The following is an 18,633-nucleotide window of genomic DNA, read 5'->3' on the forward strand; positions in this document are numbered from 1 at the left end:
GGTGTGCAGGCAGCAGCTTCGGCGCAGCTCTGTTCATGCGCGCGATATGATATGATGCCGCCGCGGCCTGTCAAGCTCGGGGTATGGCCGTTTATTAGCTTCGACTAGTGAATGACGCGCGCCTTCGCGCGCGAGTCTGTGTAATGCGTATAATTTTTTTGATATAGTGATTTTTCAGAGGTCGGTGGTTCATGTTGTTTAACAATATGTGCCTGATAAAGGAAATACATATATTTGTACTAAAGAGCAACAGAGTGATAAATAGTTTATGGATAAACTACTGCAGATGATACATATAGAAGTATTTGACAGGAGCAGTTGTTATATTACAATTTAAATCTCCAATTGGGATAGCTAAGGAGCTGTAGGAGAATAGGAGGGTTCACTAACTTAACAGACATTGTATTTAGGTGGAACTGGCCATGTTACATAGCTGCATTAAGTAGTTTGGAAAATGCCGGCATGAGAACAGTTTTCCCTGTGTTCATACTTGGATCAGGGACGGTTGAAATGCAGTCGCTGGCATGATGTATCTGTGCCCGCCAATGTAGAACAAATTATCGTCCATTGTAACCTGTAATGGGCTGCATATTCTCCATGAATTAGTGCACAGGTAAAAAATCTCTACGTTAGATATCATGTTGCTTCCATCATACCCTCCCACAGCATACCTGTAATGAGGCAAGCAGCAGTGAGGTCACCTCCAATGCTTAAACTTAAAAGGAATTATATTGCACCTAGGCAAGAGACTGAGTCTTACGGGGCATCCCCCAAGACAGCTACCGAGTGGGTCAGTGGGATCCTCTTCTCACGCTCATACTTGGAAGCAGCGCCCAGAAACCTTCCCTTGGATCATACCTTTCTGCTGATCTGTGTATTGCAACAATTTTGTTCAATAGGCGAGTAAAAAATGACATCTAAACCACAATTGCAACATTGAAATATTGGTTAGAGAGTTTACTGTAAGTACATGTTGACCCACCAGTTATATAGAGCGCGCTATTAAATGTGGATGCAGCAGGAGCAAATCGCTGGAACAACATAGCACACAAAAGCACAAATGTTAGATCCAAAATCAAACAGTTCAGGATAAATTGGACAAAGGAATCAATTGATGAGCACAGAATGATAAACTGGACAAAGAATACATTAAATTAGAAACAAATAATTGATATCAAAGAAAGAAACAAATAAAATCTGAATGGCAAATTGTGACTGTGAAGTATCATAAATGATGCACTATAGGACAAACAGAAGGTAAAAGCAGATCATTATTGAATAATTATTAGGGAAAGGTAAAGATGCTATTTACCTATGACAATTACTAAATCATCTGGACCCGATGACACCCCATCAAACTGATAAGGAAATCTGATTTCAATGGCCTGCAAGAGTTATTCTCAATAGCTAGTCATGTAAATATGATGCTAGCAATATGCAAAACAAAAGCCAGCCAACCATAAGAAGCTTCATAGTCCAATCGCAGTAAAGCTGTAAACAAATCAAATTTGCTTTTACATGGCAGAACATGCATAATAAGAAAAACAGACCAATAAAGTTTAGACATGACAATATATACCAAAAGTTAAACTTTCCCATGAAAGGCGAATCAACCAATACATGAATCTGCAGCATTTCATTAGATCAATAGAGACACAAGAGTATATGAGGAAGCATAATAGAGGTGGAGTACTAATAGAGAAAATGCGCAGCAATCAAATGAAGTTAGATCTTCAAGCATGGGCCGATGCAGTTGTATGAATCCAGTGAAGAACGAACCGTACATTGATTTCTAAATTGAAAAGGGCAACCATATCCAATCTTTGTTTAGTGCAGTAGTACAGGGACCTCCTAAAGGAAAGGGACAGGCCAAGATGACCCTGTTGGAGTAATGGGCTTGGCCCATTTATTCTAAAGCATTAAAAGAATTTAAAGCCCACTATTAATGTTAGGGAATCAATGCTTAATTCCGTACCGGGAATTAAGGAGGATCTCAACCTACTTAAAAGGTGGACTTCGTGTACACCACTTGTGAAGCCGGTAAGAGGAGGACGGTGAACCACACGCGCGCGCGCGCTCGCTCGCCGCGCCGAGGCCGGCCGGCCGGACGGGCGGTGCGCGTGCGCATGCGCATGCGCGGCCGGACGTGACGTGCAGGTGCGGTGCGGCGCGGCGTGGTGCGATGTGATGGCTATTTTGCCGTTGACAGCAATTAATCGTGCGATTAAACGTGCAATTAAATCTGTAATTAATGGTCATAACCGCATCACCTAAATGACTCTGATGGTGTCCAGGTTCAACGATCCTGAGCACCTGAGTCACTATATAAGGAGTGCCATTCCCCTCATCCATTCTGCACCAGAGCACTGAGGCAACTCGGCTCCTCTCTTCTCCCTCTCCAGTTGCAACAACTGAGTTCCCCAACGCTAATTTCTGCGCGCACAGAATTAGCGTGAGCAGACCTCCGAAACCTTGCTCGCCTTGAGATCCTGCACGGGATAGGCGGGCAATCAGGTTTTTGGGTAACGCTTTAGCGTGACTGCTCAAAAATACTAAGGCTTTGCCCGATTGAACGATTACTTTCTGGTGGCCGAACGACTACGTCGACTACATCTTGGTGACCGTTCGCGGGACTGCATTGCGAACTTCTTCCTGCACCGATTTAGTTCGACTACTTCGACTGAGGCCAACCGAGTAGATGTCTACTCCAGTTGGTAACAGCGCAGCCAATGCCTCCGGCAACGGCCCCGCTTTAGGGTACTCCCTGAAACTTTGGTTATTTATATTGTTTATGCTTATATGTGTGATAAGTATAAACATGTTCACATGTTTTATTTTACTCCTTAAAGTCATAGAAATATTGCTAGTTTATACATTTAATTTTGGAATTAAAATATACCGAAAATTGCCTAGATATCTAACAATCCAAAAACCTGAATGTGTTAATAGGCTTTCGGTATCTAGCTTTGCTGCATCAATCAAACCATCACCTTTTGATGGTTCAAATTACAAACGTTGGTAAGAGCGGCTTATACTGTGGTTAACACTATCGAGAATGATCCATGTGAAAGAGGGTAAGCCTGAACAATTCTCTCCAGAGGAAGGGAGTGCGTTCGATGAGGCTGATATCCTCTTTCGAGGTTTGATCATTAGTGTTCTCGGTGAAAACCTGGTGGATTCTTATATCCGGCTGCCAACTGGCAAAGCATTGTGGGATGCTCTTGAGGCTCAATATGGAGTATCTGACGCCGGGAGTGAGTTGTATATCATGGAGCAGTTCCTTGAGTACAGGATGGTCGAAGACCGTTCTGTAGTGGAACAGGCTCATGAAATACATACTCTGGCAAAAGATCTCAAAAATTGCAGCAAAGAGTCCCCATGTGTGTTACCCAATAAGTTTGTGGCTGGAGGTATAATCTCTAAGCTGCCACCTTCTTGGAGGGACTTTGCTACTTCTCTAAAACACAAGAGACAGGAGTTCACAATAGATGGACTCATAGGGACTCTTGATGTTGAGGAGAAGGCGAGAGCAAAGGACATACGTGGGAAAGGAGTTGTTGGTGCTTCAAGTGCCAATCTTGTTCAGAAGAACAACTCCCACAAGAACAAGAAAAAGCCACCGCAGAACCAACCAAAGACTAAGAAGACAACCACTTTTAAGAAGAAGAAGACGGGAGCTTGCTATGTGTGCGCTAGTACGGATCACTTTGCTGCAAAGTGTCCGAACCGCAAAGGCAACGACTCCGCCAACATGGTTATTAGCGAGCCTGGAGGAACTTCGGGGTACGGTAATTTATTACCTACTGTTCTTTCAGTCTTTGGTTCACCCGAGTGGTGGGTTGACACTGGTGCTAATATTCATGTTTGTGCTGATGCTTCTTTGTTCTCTTCTTACCAGACCGGCGGGACTTCCTCCTTGCTGATGGGGAACGGATCACATGCGCGTGTTCTTGGTGTTGGTACGGTAAATCTGAAGTTTACTTCGGGGAAGACCGTGCAGCTGAAGAACGTGCAGCATGTCCCCACCATTAAGAAGAATTTAGTCAGCGGCTCTCTACTGTGTAGAGATGGTTTCAAATTAGTCTTTGAGTCCAATAAATGTATCTTGTCTAAGTTTGGTACTTTTGTTGGAAAAGGTTATGAAAGTGGAGGCTTGTTCCGTCTTTCTTTGTCAGATGTTTGTAATAAAATTGCATACAATGTTATTAACGTTGATGAAACAAATGTTTGGCATTCGAGGCTTTGTCACGTTAATTTTGGTTGTATGATGCGCTTAGCTAATTTGAGCTTAATTCCAAAGTTCACTTTTGTCAAAAATTCTAAGTGTCATGTATGTGTTGAATCAAAACAAACTCGTAAGCCTCATAAGACCGCGGAGGCAAGGAGCTTGGCACCCTTAGAATTAATTCATTCCGATTTGTGCGAAATGAATGGAGTGTTGACAAAAGGTGGTAAAAAATATTTCATGACTTTGATTGATGATAGTACTAGATTTTGTTACATCTATTTGTTGAAGTCAAAAGATGAAGCTTTACACTACTTTAAAATCTATAAAGCTGAAGTAGAAAACCAACTTGAGAGAAAGATCAAAAGAGTTAGGTCAGATCGTGGTGGCGAGTATTTCTCAAATTTATTTACTTTATTCTGCGAGGAACATGGTATTATTCATGAGAGGACGCCTCCCTATTCACCTCAGTCAAATGGGGTTGCCGAAAGAAAGAACCGCACTCTAACGGATTTGGTTAACGCCATGTTAGATACAGCGGGACTTTCCAAGGAATGGTGGGGTGAGGCTATATTGACTGCATGTCATGTCCTAAACCGTGTTCCTACAAAGAATAAAGAGATAATTCCATTCGAGGAATGGGAGAAGAAAAGGCCAACACTGTCATACTTACGTACATGGGGTTGTTTGGCAAAAGTGAGTGTGCCAATAACCAAGAAACGTAAGCTTGGACCTAAAACTGTGCATTGTATCTTTCTAGGTTATGCTATTCACAGCGTTGGATATAGATTTTTAATAGTGAAATCTGGAGTACCTGACATGCATGTTGGTACTATAATGGAGTCCAGAGATGTTACATTTTTTGAAAACATTTTTCCCATGAGAGATGAAACAATTTCATCTAGGCAAGAGTTCATCAAGGATGATGGCTCTGCTGAGCCGATAGAACACAATGAACATACACTTGTAGAAAATCCTGAGGAGGATAACAATGATGCTTCGAGAAAGAGCAAGAGACAAAGGACTGTAAAGTCTTTTGGTGATGATTTCATTGTATACCTCATAGATGATACACCCAGAACCATTGGAGAGGCATATTCATCTCCTGATGCTGACTATTGGAAGGAAGCAGTAAGGAGTGAGATGGATTCTATTATGTCTAATGGAACCTGGGAGGTCGTTGAACGTCCTTATGGATGTAAACCGGTTGGATGCAAGTGGGTATTCAAGAAAAAGCTTAGGCCAGATGGTACTATTGAAAAGTACAAGGCTAGGCTTGTGGCCAAGGGTTATACCCAAAAAGAAGGAGAAGATTTCTTTGACACTTATTCACCAGTTGCCCGATTGACCACAATTCGAGTGTTACTTTCCCTGGTAGCCTCTTATGGTCTTCTCGTTCATCAGATGGACGTTAAGACGGCTTTCCTCAATGGAGAGTTAGAAGAGGAGATCTATATGGATCAGCCGGATGGGTTTGTATCAAAGGGTCAAGAAGGAATGGTTTGTAAGTTGTTAAAATCTTTATATGGTCTCAAGCAAGCGCCTAAGCAGTGGCATGAAAAGTTTGATAGAACTTTGACCTCTGCCGGCTTTGTTGTGAACGAAGCTGATAGATGTGTGTACTATCGCTATGGTGGGGCTGAAGGAGTGATTTTGTGCTTGTATGTGGATGACATACTGATCTTTGGCACTAGCCTTAATGTGATTAAGGAAGTCAAAGAGTTTTTATCTCAAAATTTTGAGATGAAGGATCTGGGAGAAGCTGATGTTATCCTTAATATAAAATTGGTAAAAGAGATCAATGGTGGGGTGATTCTTACACAGTCTCACTATGTGGAGAAGGTGTTAAGTCGCTTTGGTTATAGCGACTATAAACCTGTCTCAACACCATATGATGCCAGTTTAATTCTTAGAAAGAACAAAAGGATAATGCGAGATCAGCTGAGATATTCTCAGATCATTGGTTCATTAATGTATTTAGCGAGCGCTACAAGACCTGACATCTCGTTTGCTGTAAGCAAACTGAGCCGGTTTGTTTCAAACCCGGGAGATGATCATTGGAAGTCTCTTGAAAGAGTAATGCGCTATCTGAAGGGGACAATGAACTATGGAATTCACTACACCGGGTACCCAAGGGTACTAGAAGGGTATAGTGATTCAAATTGGATTTCTGATGCTGATGAGATAAAGGCCACAAGTGGATATGTGTTTACACTTGGTGGTGGAGCTGTTTCCTGGAAGTCTTGCAAGCAGACCATCTTAACGAGGTCAACTATGGAAGCAGAACTCACAGCATTAGATACCGCCACTGTTGAGGCTGAGTGGCTTCGTGAGCTCCTTATGGACTTGCCGATAGTTGAAAAACCGTTACCGGCAATCCTAATGAACTGTGACAATCAAACGGTAATTGTCAAGGTGAATAGTTCAAAGGATAACATGAAGTCATCTAGACATGTAAAAAGGCGGTTGAAATCTGTCAGAAAATTGAGAAACTCCGGAGTTATAGCCCTGGACTATGTTCGGACGGCTAAAAATCTGGCAGATCAGTTTACAAAGGGTCTTTCACGAAATGTGATAGACAATGCATCTATGGAATTGGGCTTGAGACCCACGTGAGTCATTCTATAGTGGAAACCTGTCCTATGTGATCGGAGATCCCGTGAATTAGGATGGTGAAACAAACTAAAGTCTGACAGTGAGAAGAGAACCTTTGTGAAAAGAGCTCATTCCGTGTATAAGGTGCATTTCTCTTCTAATCTGTATGGCAGGTTGGTCTATACCTTAATGTGTGCCAGGTGGTTTCTTTTAAACAAATGAGTTGTTTTCTTGAAACAAAGATGTTGTCCTATAGAACATCTGAAAGGAACACACCTATATGAGTTTGACCACTGGTCATGGTCTATGAGAATTGGGTATTCTCTAGAAACTCATGAAGGGCCTGGAGTATGACTTATAAGCTCCAAACCGCGGGGATGCTTTTGCAGCCTAGTACCAGTGTAGGGCTCTGGTCAAACTTGTTTGCACAAAACTGGCAATTCAAGGCATAGTCCATTGCACAGTTGTGAATAAGTGTAGCCTTTGTCCTAGATGGAAGTTCAACTTAACAGTCTCTGTCGAATACTGGTATATCAGTGAGGGAATGAGGGTATTTCTAGTGTGGCTTGAATTTCTTGGTGGGGATTGTTGGAGTAATGGGCTTGGCCCATTTATTCTAAAGCATTAAAAGAATTTAAAGCCCACTATTAATGCTAGGGAATCAATGCTTAATTCCGTACCGGGAATTAAGGAGGATCTCAACCTACTTAAAAGGTGGACTTCGTGTACACCACTTGTGAAGCCGGTAAGAGGAGGACGGTGAACCACACGCGCGCGCGCGCTCGCTCGCCTCGCCGGGCCGGGCCGTGGCCGTGGCCGTGGCCGTGGCCGAGGCCGAGGCCGAGGCGAGGCGAGGCGAGGCGCGGCCGGCCGGCCGGACGGGCGGTGCGCGTGCGCGTGCGCGTGCGCATGCGCGGCCGGACGTGACGTGACGTGCAGGTGCGGTGCGGTGCGGCGTGGCGCGGTGCTATGTGATGGCTATTTTGCCATTGACAGCAATTAATCGTGCGATTAAACGTGCAATTAAATCTGTAATTAATGGCCATAACCGCATCACCTAAATGACTCTGATGGTGTCCAGGTTCAACGATCCTGAGCACCTGAGTCACTATATAAGGAGTGCCATTCCCCTCATCCATTCTGCACCAGAGCACTGAGGCAACTCGGCTCCTCTCTTCTCCCTCTCCAGTTGCAACAACTGAGTTCCCCAACGCTAATTTCTGCGCGCACAGAATTAGCGTGAGCAGGCCTCCGAAACCTTGCTCGCCTTGAGATCCTGCACGGGATAGGCGGGCAATCAGGTTTTTGGGTAACGCTTTAGCGTGACTGCTCAAAAATACTAAGGCTTTGCCCGATTGAACGACTACTTTCTGGTGGCCGAACGACTACGTCGACTACATCTTGGTGACCGTTCGCGGGACTGCATTGCGAACTTCTTCCTGCACCGATTTAGTTCGACTACTTCGACTGAGGCCAACCGAGTAGATGTCTACTCCAGTTGGTAACAGCGCAGCCAATGCCTCCGGCAACGGCCCCGCTTTAGGGTACTCCCTGAAACTTTGGTTATTTATATTGTTTATGCTTATATGTGTGATAAGTATAAACATGTTCACATGTTTTATTTTACTCCTTAAAGTCATAGAAATATTGCTAGTTTATACATTTAATTTTGGAATTAAAATATACCGAAAATTGCCTAGATATCTAACAGACCCTTACCTCTTAGAATACCTTAAGCTGCTTGGTTATTCTTGTTGACTTGTCCAGGCACACCCTTTATTAGAGGAGAAACTTGTGTTTTTTTTCCGCAGATCCAACAGTGAGATCTTGCTCAGATTAATTAGAATGCCTATCATCAATGTGTATAGAACTGAATTATGTCAATTGTCAGCGAATAAACTAACTATAATTGAATCTCAAAGGTGGCTTGTATTACATCTGCTTTTCATCAAAGACATGAGGTGCGTGAAGGCAAATAGAAGAGACGACTATACTTTCGCAGTTTGGTCATTGGTGAGCTTGCTTGTATTGTAGTCTTAGTCACTCCATAATAATTTCACTGAGCACTGTGAAGTTAAATGGACATATATCTATCCTAGCATAAAGAAACAAAATATGAGAATGCACAATATAATATCCTTGCCCCATTTTACAGTAAAAAGCATTTCCTTAATCTGCAGTTATAGATGCAAAAAGAATCAATTTTAATCTCTGATTTTGAGCAGCTTTAAAAAGTAAGCACAGCATAGAAATATTTGGGCATAGAAATGTTGCTGTTTTAATTTAGAAATGAAAGCGAAAGGAGGCATTTGGGCAAGTAAATAATTCTCAGGACATTCAAGTATAGATTTGCAAAACGGAAATAAAGATCAAACATGTTTCCTGGAAAGCCTCGAGGTAGCTTTGCTGATGAAATGCAGGTTTTAAAAATGACAGCAGTGCCTAAACATCTGACATAGGCATCGAACATATGATGTGCAACTCCTTTAGAATATATTCCATATGCTAATGCAATAAAAAATTTGATGTTCAACCGGAAATAAGACAAAGGAATGGCATACATTGATCAAGCAAAGAATTAGATTGGCTGCTCTTCCATTCACAATATGCAATAAATAGGCGGGCATGATCAAGGGAAAAAAATATAGGCTTAGAAATTTACCTCTCTTTCCCCTTCCAAATTCCTATCCGTGAATGAGATGCTGATCAGAGTCCAAGGGGGCAGCATAAGGGTCGGCAGGGTCGCGAAATCCGAGTACACGCCGCGGCGGTGTAGATCGACGACGGTGTACGAATAGGAGCCGGCCGCCGCCGCCGCCGCCACGGTCAATGAAGACGGAGAAGGGTCAGGGAGAGGAAGGACAGGAAGGAGGCGAGCAGGATGGAGGAATAGAGGGAGCCGTAGAACAGACTGGGATAGACATGGAGGACTGTCTTACCAGCGGCGGCGAGCACGGACTCCGGGAGCCCCTTGCCCCAGAGCACGACGTCGAATGAGGATTCGAGCAGAGGCTCCGTCACGCCCTGCGAAGCCGTGGAGCGCGTCGTGGAGGTCGGGAGGCGTACACGGAAGTTGCTGAGCACGCGTTAGAGCGCGCTGACGAGCTGCAGAACTGGCTGTCCGGGTGTCGCAGAGCAGAGGCTGCGCCCGCGCAGGAGGGCGAGGCCACGGAGAAGGGCACCGCCCCGAGTCCCATAAACCGCACGTTCGCCACCACCATTGCGTCTTCGACCTGCACCAGGAAGAGGGGAGCAGAGGCAGCGGCATCATCGACGCCCAGATCGGGTGGCCGATTCGCCGCTGTAGGCCAGCAAAAGCGGGCCCGCCGCAACCAGCTTGCCGACGTCGGATGGAAAGGCGGTGGGAGGAGGCGCAGTCGGGCTCATGACGGAGCCTACACGTGCGCTCGCGGCCTGGAGCCAGCGACGTCGTCTGCGCGACCGCGTCCTTTAGGGCCGCCTCGGCGGTGTCCGCGCGCCCGCGGCCAGGGCGGCGGCGGAGGCGGCGGCTGCGCCCCACGAGCCGGTGGCCGGGCCGGGCCAGCGGCCGCGCCGCTACGGCGGCCGAGGCCGTGTCGGGGGCCGCACCGTTCTGGCGGCCGAGGCCGCGTCCGAGGCGGCAGCAGCGGGGCTGCTGTGCCCGCGCGCTTGCAGGCGCAGCGGCTTCGGCGGCTGGGCCGCGGACAGGACCGGCACGCGTGCCGGCGGCCGGTGGAGGCCGTGCTTGGGGGCGGCGGCGGTGGCGGGTGCGCCGCGGCCAGGGCGGCACTGGGCCTGTGGCCGGAGAGGAGCAAACGCTGCCGAGAGAGGCCACGATGTCTCTAGAGGAGATATTTTTCCGTGAGCATTCAATTTCTAACGCGTGGGGAGAAACATTGAGAAAAAAAAGCTAAGATTGGGCAGACGCGGTGTGAACGCTAGGAAATACAGTGTTGAGCAGGCACAGAATGTGAACAGTTGGAAAGTTAGCCGGGCAACCGAGAAGACATCAAAGCCGTCGAAATGAGATCGGACGCTGGTACAAATTTGGGATGACGTGGACAGCTTCTCTGTGCGCCGTGGGAACGAACTTTCATCTATAGAAATTTGGGCAGTTGGCACCATGACAAGCACGCGTTTTCCGTTCAGGGTAGGATCAGCCCAAACGTTCCAACGCGTCGCGCGTGGTTGCACCTAACCGAGGCGTGTTCGTCTTCGTCGTGGCCGAGAAATTTACAAAAATGGGATCGCAAATATTGGTGAATGCAGTTTTGTCATTGGTCCCATATTTCATAGGCACAGATGGTCCCACCATGTCATTCACTAGAAGTGGCAAATTTACGAGTGGTCAGTGTTTGCAGTCTTAATATTGCAATTTTTTCGTTGTGGCCACTCACCAAAAATACGCATGCGACATTGATTTTGATCCCCTCTCCTGCTTGCCCTTGCCTGCTCCTCTCTTTTCCGATTCCGAGTGTGGCTGTAGCGCACGTCACATTTGTTTTTATTAGGTACTGTTTAGATCTCAAGTTTTTTAAAAAAACATCACATCGAATGTTTAGACACATGTATGGAGTACTAAATGAAATCTATTTACAAAACTTTTTGTACGGATGGGCTGTAAATCGCGATACAGATCTAATGATCCTATTTGATCCATAATTTGAAATAGTGACCATCCACTAATTATGGATTAATCATGAATTAATTAGGCTCATTAAATTCGTCTTGCGATTTACAATCCATCCCTGCAAAATATTTTGTAAATAGATTTTATTTAGTACTTCGAAATAGTAAAATTTCGATTCGAAAAATTTGGCCAAAACAACTCAGCAAAACCTTAGTATCTTTGTGAGTAGTAGTGAGGCAGTGCACGACTCCACGTCTGCACAGCTTACGTTGTGTGACTGAGCTCTTGTTTAGATGCATAAAAGAGAAGCTGTAAAGTACTATAGTAATTTCGTTTTTATTTAGTAATTATTGTCCGGTTATAGGTTAACTAGACTCAAAAGATTCTTTTTTAAATTATAGACAAACTATATAATTAGTTATTTTGATTAGCTACATTTAATACTTCATATATACGTTTAAAGATTGATGTGATGTGATGTGGAATCTTGTAAAGTTTTGAAATTCGAAAGAACTAAACAAGGGTGAACCTGTCGGGCTGCCAATCAGTAGCGTGGGCCGTCACCCGTCAGCAGCAAACTGGGCTCTGTTTGGTTACAGGGATCCAAATTTTTGAATCAAGGAATCTTGCATGCATGATACATTAAATAAAGTCTATTTGCGAAATTTTTTTACAGATTGGTGTATCTTTTCGCGACGAATCTAATGACGGTAATTAATTCATGATTTGTTACAGTAATGCTACAGTAACTATCCGCTAAACGTGGATTAATATACCTCGTTAGAGTCGTCTCGTAAAGTAGCCCTGGAGATCTGCAATTAGTTTTGTGATTAGACTTTATTTAATACTCCAAAAGCTAAGATTCTTCGATCCAAAATTTTGGATCTGAACATCCAAACAGGGCCTCGGAATTTGGTGGCGGAATTTGGTGGCCCATAGAAGCGAAGGCACAAAAGTGAACGGAAGTGACGAACAGGAAGTACGGGATGCTGCTCGGGGGTCACGCGCGTGACTGCTAATGGGTCTGGCGCAAGCAATCCACCTCTTCAGAATTCCGTGTTTCGGCCTAAATTGGCCCAACAAATTGGACCACTCATGTTTTATTACTAGAATAAATTTTTTGTTGCTGGAATATTTTTTAATTACTGGAACAATTGTTATTGGTCGAGAAAAAATATTTTTTCTGGCAACACAAATAATTGTTGGACTTTGTGTGATGATTTAACAAGTCACACACGTGAGTCCTAATATTGGCTCGAAGTACCAGGCTCAAAGCATGGGCATGGACATAGAAGTATGGAACACACGCGCGCCTACCCGGTTTGGAAGCCAAGTGGAATGGAAAGAAAAACAAACAAAATCTACAGAAGGGAAACAGGTGGAGTTTCTCAAAACGGCACTACTAGCCTCTGGACGTCTAGTTAGTTTTTTATCAGATGATTTGTTGTAGTACTGATAAATAACAATTGCAACTTCAAAATTCAATGTTTGTAACATTAGGAAAAAAATGTATACAAACAGTTTCGACATCCGATTCGATGATGGAATTCCCATCGCAATATTGGTTTCGTGCAACATTCACTATGAAACATAAAAATCAACATACGTCAAGCGTCCGATCGATGAACGGACATCGAACATCCGATTCGTAGCAGGGGGCGGGGGGGGGGGGGGGGGGGGGGGATTTGAGAGCCCCTGCTATAACAGCCGATGGGCTAGAGACTATCCTACCGAGCAAGCTTAGACCCTTTTTCTCTCTGCAGTGCACGTGATTTGTAGCTTTTCTGTTTGTAGTACATGTGAGCCTGTGTAATCTAGCATTAATTAGTACTCCCTCCATTCCAAATTATAATTCATTTGACTTTTTAACTTCAAGTTTGACAACTCATTTTATTCAAAAAATGTATGCAAACATAGTCAAATTTAAGTAATTCTTGAAGAACTTTTATTACTAAAGCAAACCACAACAAAAAGAGTGATATTTGTACAGATTTTTGAACAAAGTGATGGTCAAAAAAGTCAAATGAATTACAATTTTTTAAAAAACAAAATGAATTACAATTTGAAACGGATGGAGTATCTAATATTGTGCTTAATACCTTTGATGTAGCCTTCTAAAGTGCATGTAGAGTTCTCTTGATTCCAGAGGCCATGGTACACAAGCGGGGTGGTATTTATAGGCTGAATCACTCAAAGTAGCCTTTAATTTGTGCAACATATCACAAAATCTGTGAGCACCGGATGATCGTTGGATCGTCTATGCGTGGAAGCTCAGTAACACAGGTGTCTGGATGAAACAACATTCCTCTGTTATTAGTTCAAAAACATGTTTCTATTTTTATTGCAGCGCGTGCATAGGCATAGTTAATAAATGTCTAACCTTCGATATATAACCGACTATAGCATCTTTCGATTGGACATCCTGATCTTCAAATTTCTCATGTTACAAAACAGTAGGATAACAGAAGCATAGGTTTTATGAAGATTAACGGTAACTGACAAGAACTTAGTTTAAATGTATCATGACGCCATGCTTGGTCATACTAGTTGAAGTAAACTAAGAAACTAGATACAGAAAAAATAATGTCTGGCTAGACAGACTCTGTTTGTGACACCAAACATCGGTTAATATGGATGGTATAAAAAAAAGGGTTTGTTATCATGTACATGTACTCTAGTCTTTTTGAATGACACATGTATTCTAGTCTCGCCGGCCTGTATCGCACGCCCGCCAGGCCAGCTCTATCCGCGGCGCACGGCAGCCACCCGCTGCACGCGAGCACCGGATAGGCCAGGCCGCCGGCCCCGATCATATCGATCCGGGGCATTCTGATGAGATGCGGACAGTAACGGTGGACGGAGCGGCGCGCGGGCGCTCGCGATCGGCGACGGGGACGGCGCGGACCGGAAGCGGGCGTCGGGAGAACAAAAGAAAAAAAAAATCAGTTGCCGGACGACGCAAGCCCAGATCCCCGCCACCGGACGGGCCTGGCGCGGTCGCGGTGGCCCCGGCCCGCGCACGCGTTGCCGGTGAATTGAAACGCCAAGCTGGGCGCGGCCTCGCCGGGAGGCGACGCGCACAGGGGGCGCTAGCTCCTTGGAACGGACGAAATGCCAGGCGTGCGCGACGTGGGCCGCGCGCCGGAGCCGGACGGGACGGGACGCCGGGCGCGACGCGACGGCGATACTGGATGGGAGAACGGCTGGCTGGTGGCCAGCTGGCCCTATACTGGCCGGGCTTGCATCCTCCTGTAGTGATGCATCAGTCGAGGAAAATCAGTTTAAGCTTGCAAGCATTTGTTTGCATCGCCGTAGGATTAAAGACGTGTTTGGGACAGCGTTTGCGGTGCTTTTCCGCAGAAAACGCAGAAAAATCTTGCCAAACGCTTCGCTTCCAACGCGCTTAATCCAGCTGCATGCGAAGGCGAAACGCGGGATTTGAACTGAGCAGCAAAAAATCGCAGAAGCGAGCTCGCGGCCGCGTTGCGCTTATTCCGCTGGCGCTTATCGCCCACGCAGTCCCAGACAGGGCCTAATTATCGCTGCCGATCACCAGAGAACACTGGCTAGCAGTCTGGACATTTTGTCGGCATTCTCTCACTAGCTAGGGAGGTTCAGCAGGCTCGATCCAGCTCCATGGCACCACGGTTTGACACGATGTACATGTAGAAGCCACAGGTTCGAAGGAATTTGTACGTTTGAAGGTTTTGGCCTTTTTACATTGGACTACTATACAGTACAAGAAATATCTACTGGACTGGGGCTTCCTGCCTGTGGCTAGGTGGCACACGGCAAGCCTGTCCCTGTGGTACGGCGCAGTTGTTCGCGTGGATGGCGCATTTGTCGCGCCCCGAGCACTGCTGGGACCAAACAAGCTTTTTGTTCCCCACAGCTACAGTGCAGGCAGGCAGTACTAGCTAGCTTTGCTTGGTGCACGAGGCCACCGAAGATCGAGATCCGATCATCCCCGTCCGGCTTTCCCGAGCCTTGCGGAGAAAGGATATGCTTTGTAGCAGCATGGAGATCTTACTTTGCTAGGCAAGTGTGCCGGCGCAAGCAAAGACGATCCTTGCCAAAACAGTCCATCTGATCTCAAGCTGGTAGTGGTCTGTAATCCAAATTAAATCCAAACCGCACCATTTTTTTAATCACATCAACTCAAACCACCTCGAACCAACCCATGGCGTGCCAAAACCAAACTAAACCGAACCGCCTGCAAATTCAAAACCGTTTCCAACCGCATCACGTGGCAAGCTTTCTATTGTACAAGCCCAAAACACCATTAAATAAATCGGCAACCACAATGTTGTATGCCCATGAGTGTTCGTCTGCTGCCAACACAACGCCGCGATGGCTGATTTACCTTGCGCAACCACAATGATTATCAAACCAAACCAAACCATTTTATGTGAAACCAAACCAAACGAGAGCTGAAGTAACCAGTTTCCCACCTAACTGAAGTAGGACCAAAGCAAAATCCAAACTGTTGTGCCCGGTTTCCACCCGAACTGTTATCAGGTTGAATCTGATCCGGCTCCCCTACTCGATCGGGCAAGGCGAGCAGGTGGAACGAAAGGGGAAAAGCGCCTGCAATGCAGCGCTGGGGGCAAGCTTGCCAGTTTGCCACCGGCCGGCCGGGCCGGTCACGGGTCACCAAAACAACCAGATGCGCAACAGCCCTCGCATTCCATTCTAGTGTGTAGTAGCTCCTCTTTTAATTCAGTTCCTAAAAGAAGCACAATCTCGTACTTGTTCGTTTTAAAAAGATGAAAGAAGTTCGCCGTAATTTGAGCTTGCAGCGACACGCCGACACACCTTACCGCAAGCGCAACGTGCACACCAAACCCTGCGTGGATAAGAGCACGCGCGCGCACATGAGCAAAACAATCGTGTAGCTTTCACGTCAGCTCATATGTGCGAGCCAACTTTTGGACGCTATCGAATTTCACCATCTTCATTTTGAAAATTCTAGCAAAGTACGGGAAAAAAGGATAAATTTGTGGGGAACGGTGAGTCACAAGGAAAGAATCGTTTGAAATATCTTTCGTCGGCCGTCTGCGGGCCGCTTCTCGATCGCTAGCTGCTAGCTTCTTCCCCTATTTAAACCACGGCCACTGCCTTCCCCTCCGCGCGTCTAAGAACCCTAACAGTAGAGAGAAGCTAGGAGCTAGCGCTGTGCGCGACACTGAGCTGAGAGAAGGCACCGCCGGTCGGACCATCATGCCGAAGGAGGATGTGAGCATCGAGGCGGCGGCAGCCGAGAAGGCGCCGTACTGGGACCCGCCGCCGGCGCCGGTGCTGGACACGAGCGAGCTGCAGAAGTGGTCGCTGTACCGCGCGCTCATCGCCGAGTTCGTGGCCACCCTCATCTTCCTCTACGTGAGCATCGCCACCGTCATCGGGTACAAGGCCCAGTCCAACAACCTGCAGACGTGCACCGGCGTCGGGTTCCTCGGCGTCTCCTGGTCCTTCGGCGCCACCATCTTCATCCTCGTCTACTGCACCGGCGGCGTCTCAGGTACTACTGCTCGTACGTGTATTCATGTCGTAGACTCGATCGTATGGACGCTGTGCGAAATGAACCGGCCGTGAGCAGCAAGGTAAGCATGCATGCGCACTGTACATGCAGGCGGGCACATCAACCCGGCCGTGACGTTCGGGCTGTTCGTGGGGCGGAAGCTGTCGCTGGTGCGCACCGTGCTGTACATCGTGGCGCAGTGCCTGGGCGCCATCTGCGGCGCGGGCATGGTGAAGGGCATCGTGGGGGGCGATCTCTACGACACCTTGGGCGGCGGCGCGAACGCGGTCGGCAGCGGGTTCTCCGTCGCGGCGGCCCTCGGCGCCGAGATCGCCGGCACGTTCGTCCTCGTGTACACCGTCTTCTCCGCCACCGACCCCAAGCGCACCGCGCGCGACTCCTTCATCCCGGTGCGCATCCATCTGTTCTTGGTGCTGCTGCAGCTGTATGATATGATTGGTGTGCGGATGATGATCTGATACTACGAGTTGTTGGAGTGGCCGTGTGCAGGTGCTGGTGCCGCTGCCGATCGGGTTCGCGGTGTTCGTGGTGCACCTGGCGACCATCCCCATCACCGGCACGGGCATCAACCCGGCCCGGAGCCTCGGCGCCGCCGTCATGTACAACAAGGCATGGAGTTACCACGTAAGATCCGAGGAACTCACTCGCTTGCTGGTACATATACAAACCTTTTCTCCCCACTTGACAAGGATCCGGAGCTAACAATCATCGGTCGGCGCGTGTGTGCGCGTACGCGCAGTGGATCTTCTGGATCGGGCCGGCGATCGGGGCGACGGCGGCGGCGCTGTACCACAAGCTCGTGCTGCGCGGGGAGGCCGTCAAGGCGCTCGGCTCCTTCAGGAGCACCAGCGCCACGGTGTGAGCCAGCATGCCCAGCGGCGAATGAAGCTTTTGAAACTGGAGGCCTGCACTGCTCCCCACTATATCCATTGTCCTCCAACTGATTTCTCTGCTCAATCATTCGTATGTCCTCCCGTTTAATTAAAGTACTAGCAGATCCTTGCATGATGAACTGCCTGTCAAGGTGCGCGCGCTTACTGCTTGTCGATCTGTGCCATTTTATTTTTTTTATTTGGGACTACAAGGTCGTCGAACATGTATAAATAAACATTTATATGTTATGCTTTATGAGTATTTTGTTGAGAATGCTGCCTTAACTAAGTAGGGAACATATCTAGTGCAAACTATGGACCTCGTGCAAACCTACTAAACAAAATTTCAAAAAATTCTGAAAAAAATCATGAATGTGCTTCTCAGATTACATCATCTATATATAAAATTTCATGGTCAAATTCGTCTTACTCTAGAAGTTACAAAAAAAACAAATTTGAGATGCATTTGAACCATTATTGTTGTCAGAAAATTTGTCTTTTTTGTAACTTCTAGAGTAAGACGAATTTTACCATGAAATTTTATATATAGATGAGGTAAGCTGAGAAGCACATTCATGATTTTTTTCAGAATTTTTTGAAACTTTGTTTAGTAGATTTGCACGGGTTTGCACGAGGTCCTTGGTTTGCACTAGATACGTTGCCAACTAAGTAATACGTCATCTGGAATACTTACTTTCCGAACTAATAGGACTGTAAGTTTCTCCCGCGAAGAAATAGCACTGTTGTGTCAGACTAGTATGCCGCATAAAGTAAATTTACACAGCTAAAAAAG

General features: G+C 46.5%; 1 protein-coding gene and 1 long non-coding RNA gene across 6 annotated transcripts; one reads left to right on the top strand and one right to left on the bottom strand.

Moving 5' to 3' along the window:
- Positions 1 to 216: 216 nt before the first annotated feature.
- On the bottom strand, positions 217 to 10,232 carry LOC120658201. 5 transcript variants are annotated; one of them, XR_005668547.1, is made up of 8 exons: positions 9,760 to 10,221; positions 9,483 to 9,522; positions 8,815 to 8,915; positions 8,540 to 8,669; positions 1,313 to 1,385; positions 983 to 1,031; positions 761 to 870; positions 217 to 671 (listed from the first exon to the last, which is right to left on the bottom strand). It is a non-coding gene; the product is annotated as an uncharacterized LOC120658201 (long non-coding RNA). The 5 variants fall into 5 exon arrangements; XR_005668546.1 differs by having other exon boundaries at positions 8,815 to 8,910; positions 9,760 to 10,220; XR_005668548.1 differs by having other exon boundaries at positions 1,313 to 1,491; positions 8,815 to 8,910; positions 9,483 to 10,232.
- Positions 10,233 to 16,543: 6,311 nt separating this feature from the next.
- On the top strand, positions 16,544 to 18,111 carry LOC120658202 (probable aquaporin PIP2-7). Its single transcript, XM_039936443.1, has 4 exons — positions 16,544 to 16,947; positions 17,059 to 17,357; positions 17,458 to 17,592; positions 17,708 to 18,111. Exons 1-4 carry the CDS (start codon positions 16,650 to 16,652, stop codon positions 17,828 to 17,830), a joined length of 855 nt encoding a protein of 284 aa, XP_039792377.1. The 5' UTR covers positions 16,544 to 16,649; the 3' UTR covers positions 17,831 to 18,111.
- Positions 18,112 to 18,633: the final 522 nt, after the last annotated feature.

This window comes from Panicum virgatum, chromosome 2N (assembly GCF_016808335.1).
Source record: "Panicum virgatum strain AP13 chromosome 2N, P.virgatum_v5, whole genome shotgun sequence".
NCBI lineage: Eukaryota > Viridiplantae > Streptophyta > Magnoliopsida > Poales > Poaceae > Panicum > Panicum virgatum.

Coding starts and splice junctions, on each gene's coding strand:
- LOC120658202 (XM_039936443.1), top strand. CDS start 16,650: ATGCCGAAGGAGGATGTGAGCATCGAGGCGGCGGCAGCCGAGAAGGCG. Junction 16,948..17,058: donor CTGCACCGGCGGCGTCTCAG/GTACTACTGCTC, acceptor CTGTACATGCAG/GCGGGCACATCAACCCGGCC. Junction 17,593..17,707: donor ACAAGGCATGGAGTTACCAC/GTAAGATCCGAG, acceptor GCGTACGCGCAG/TGGATCTTCTGGATCGGGCC.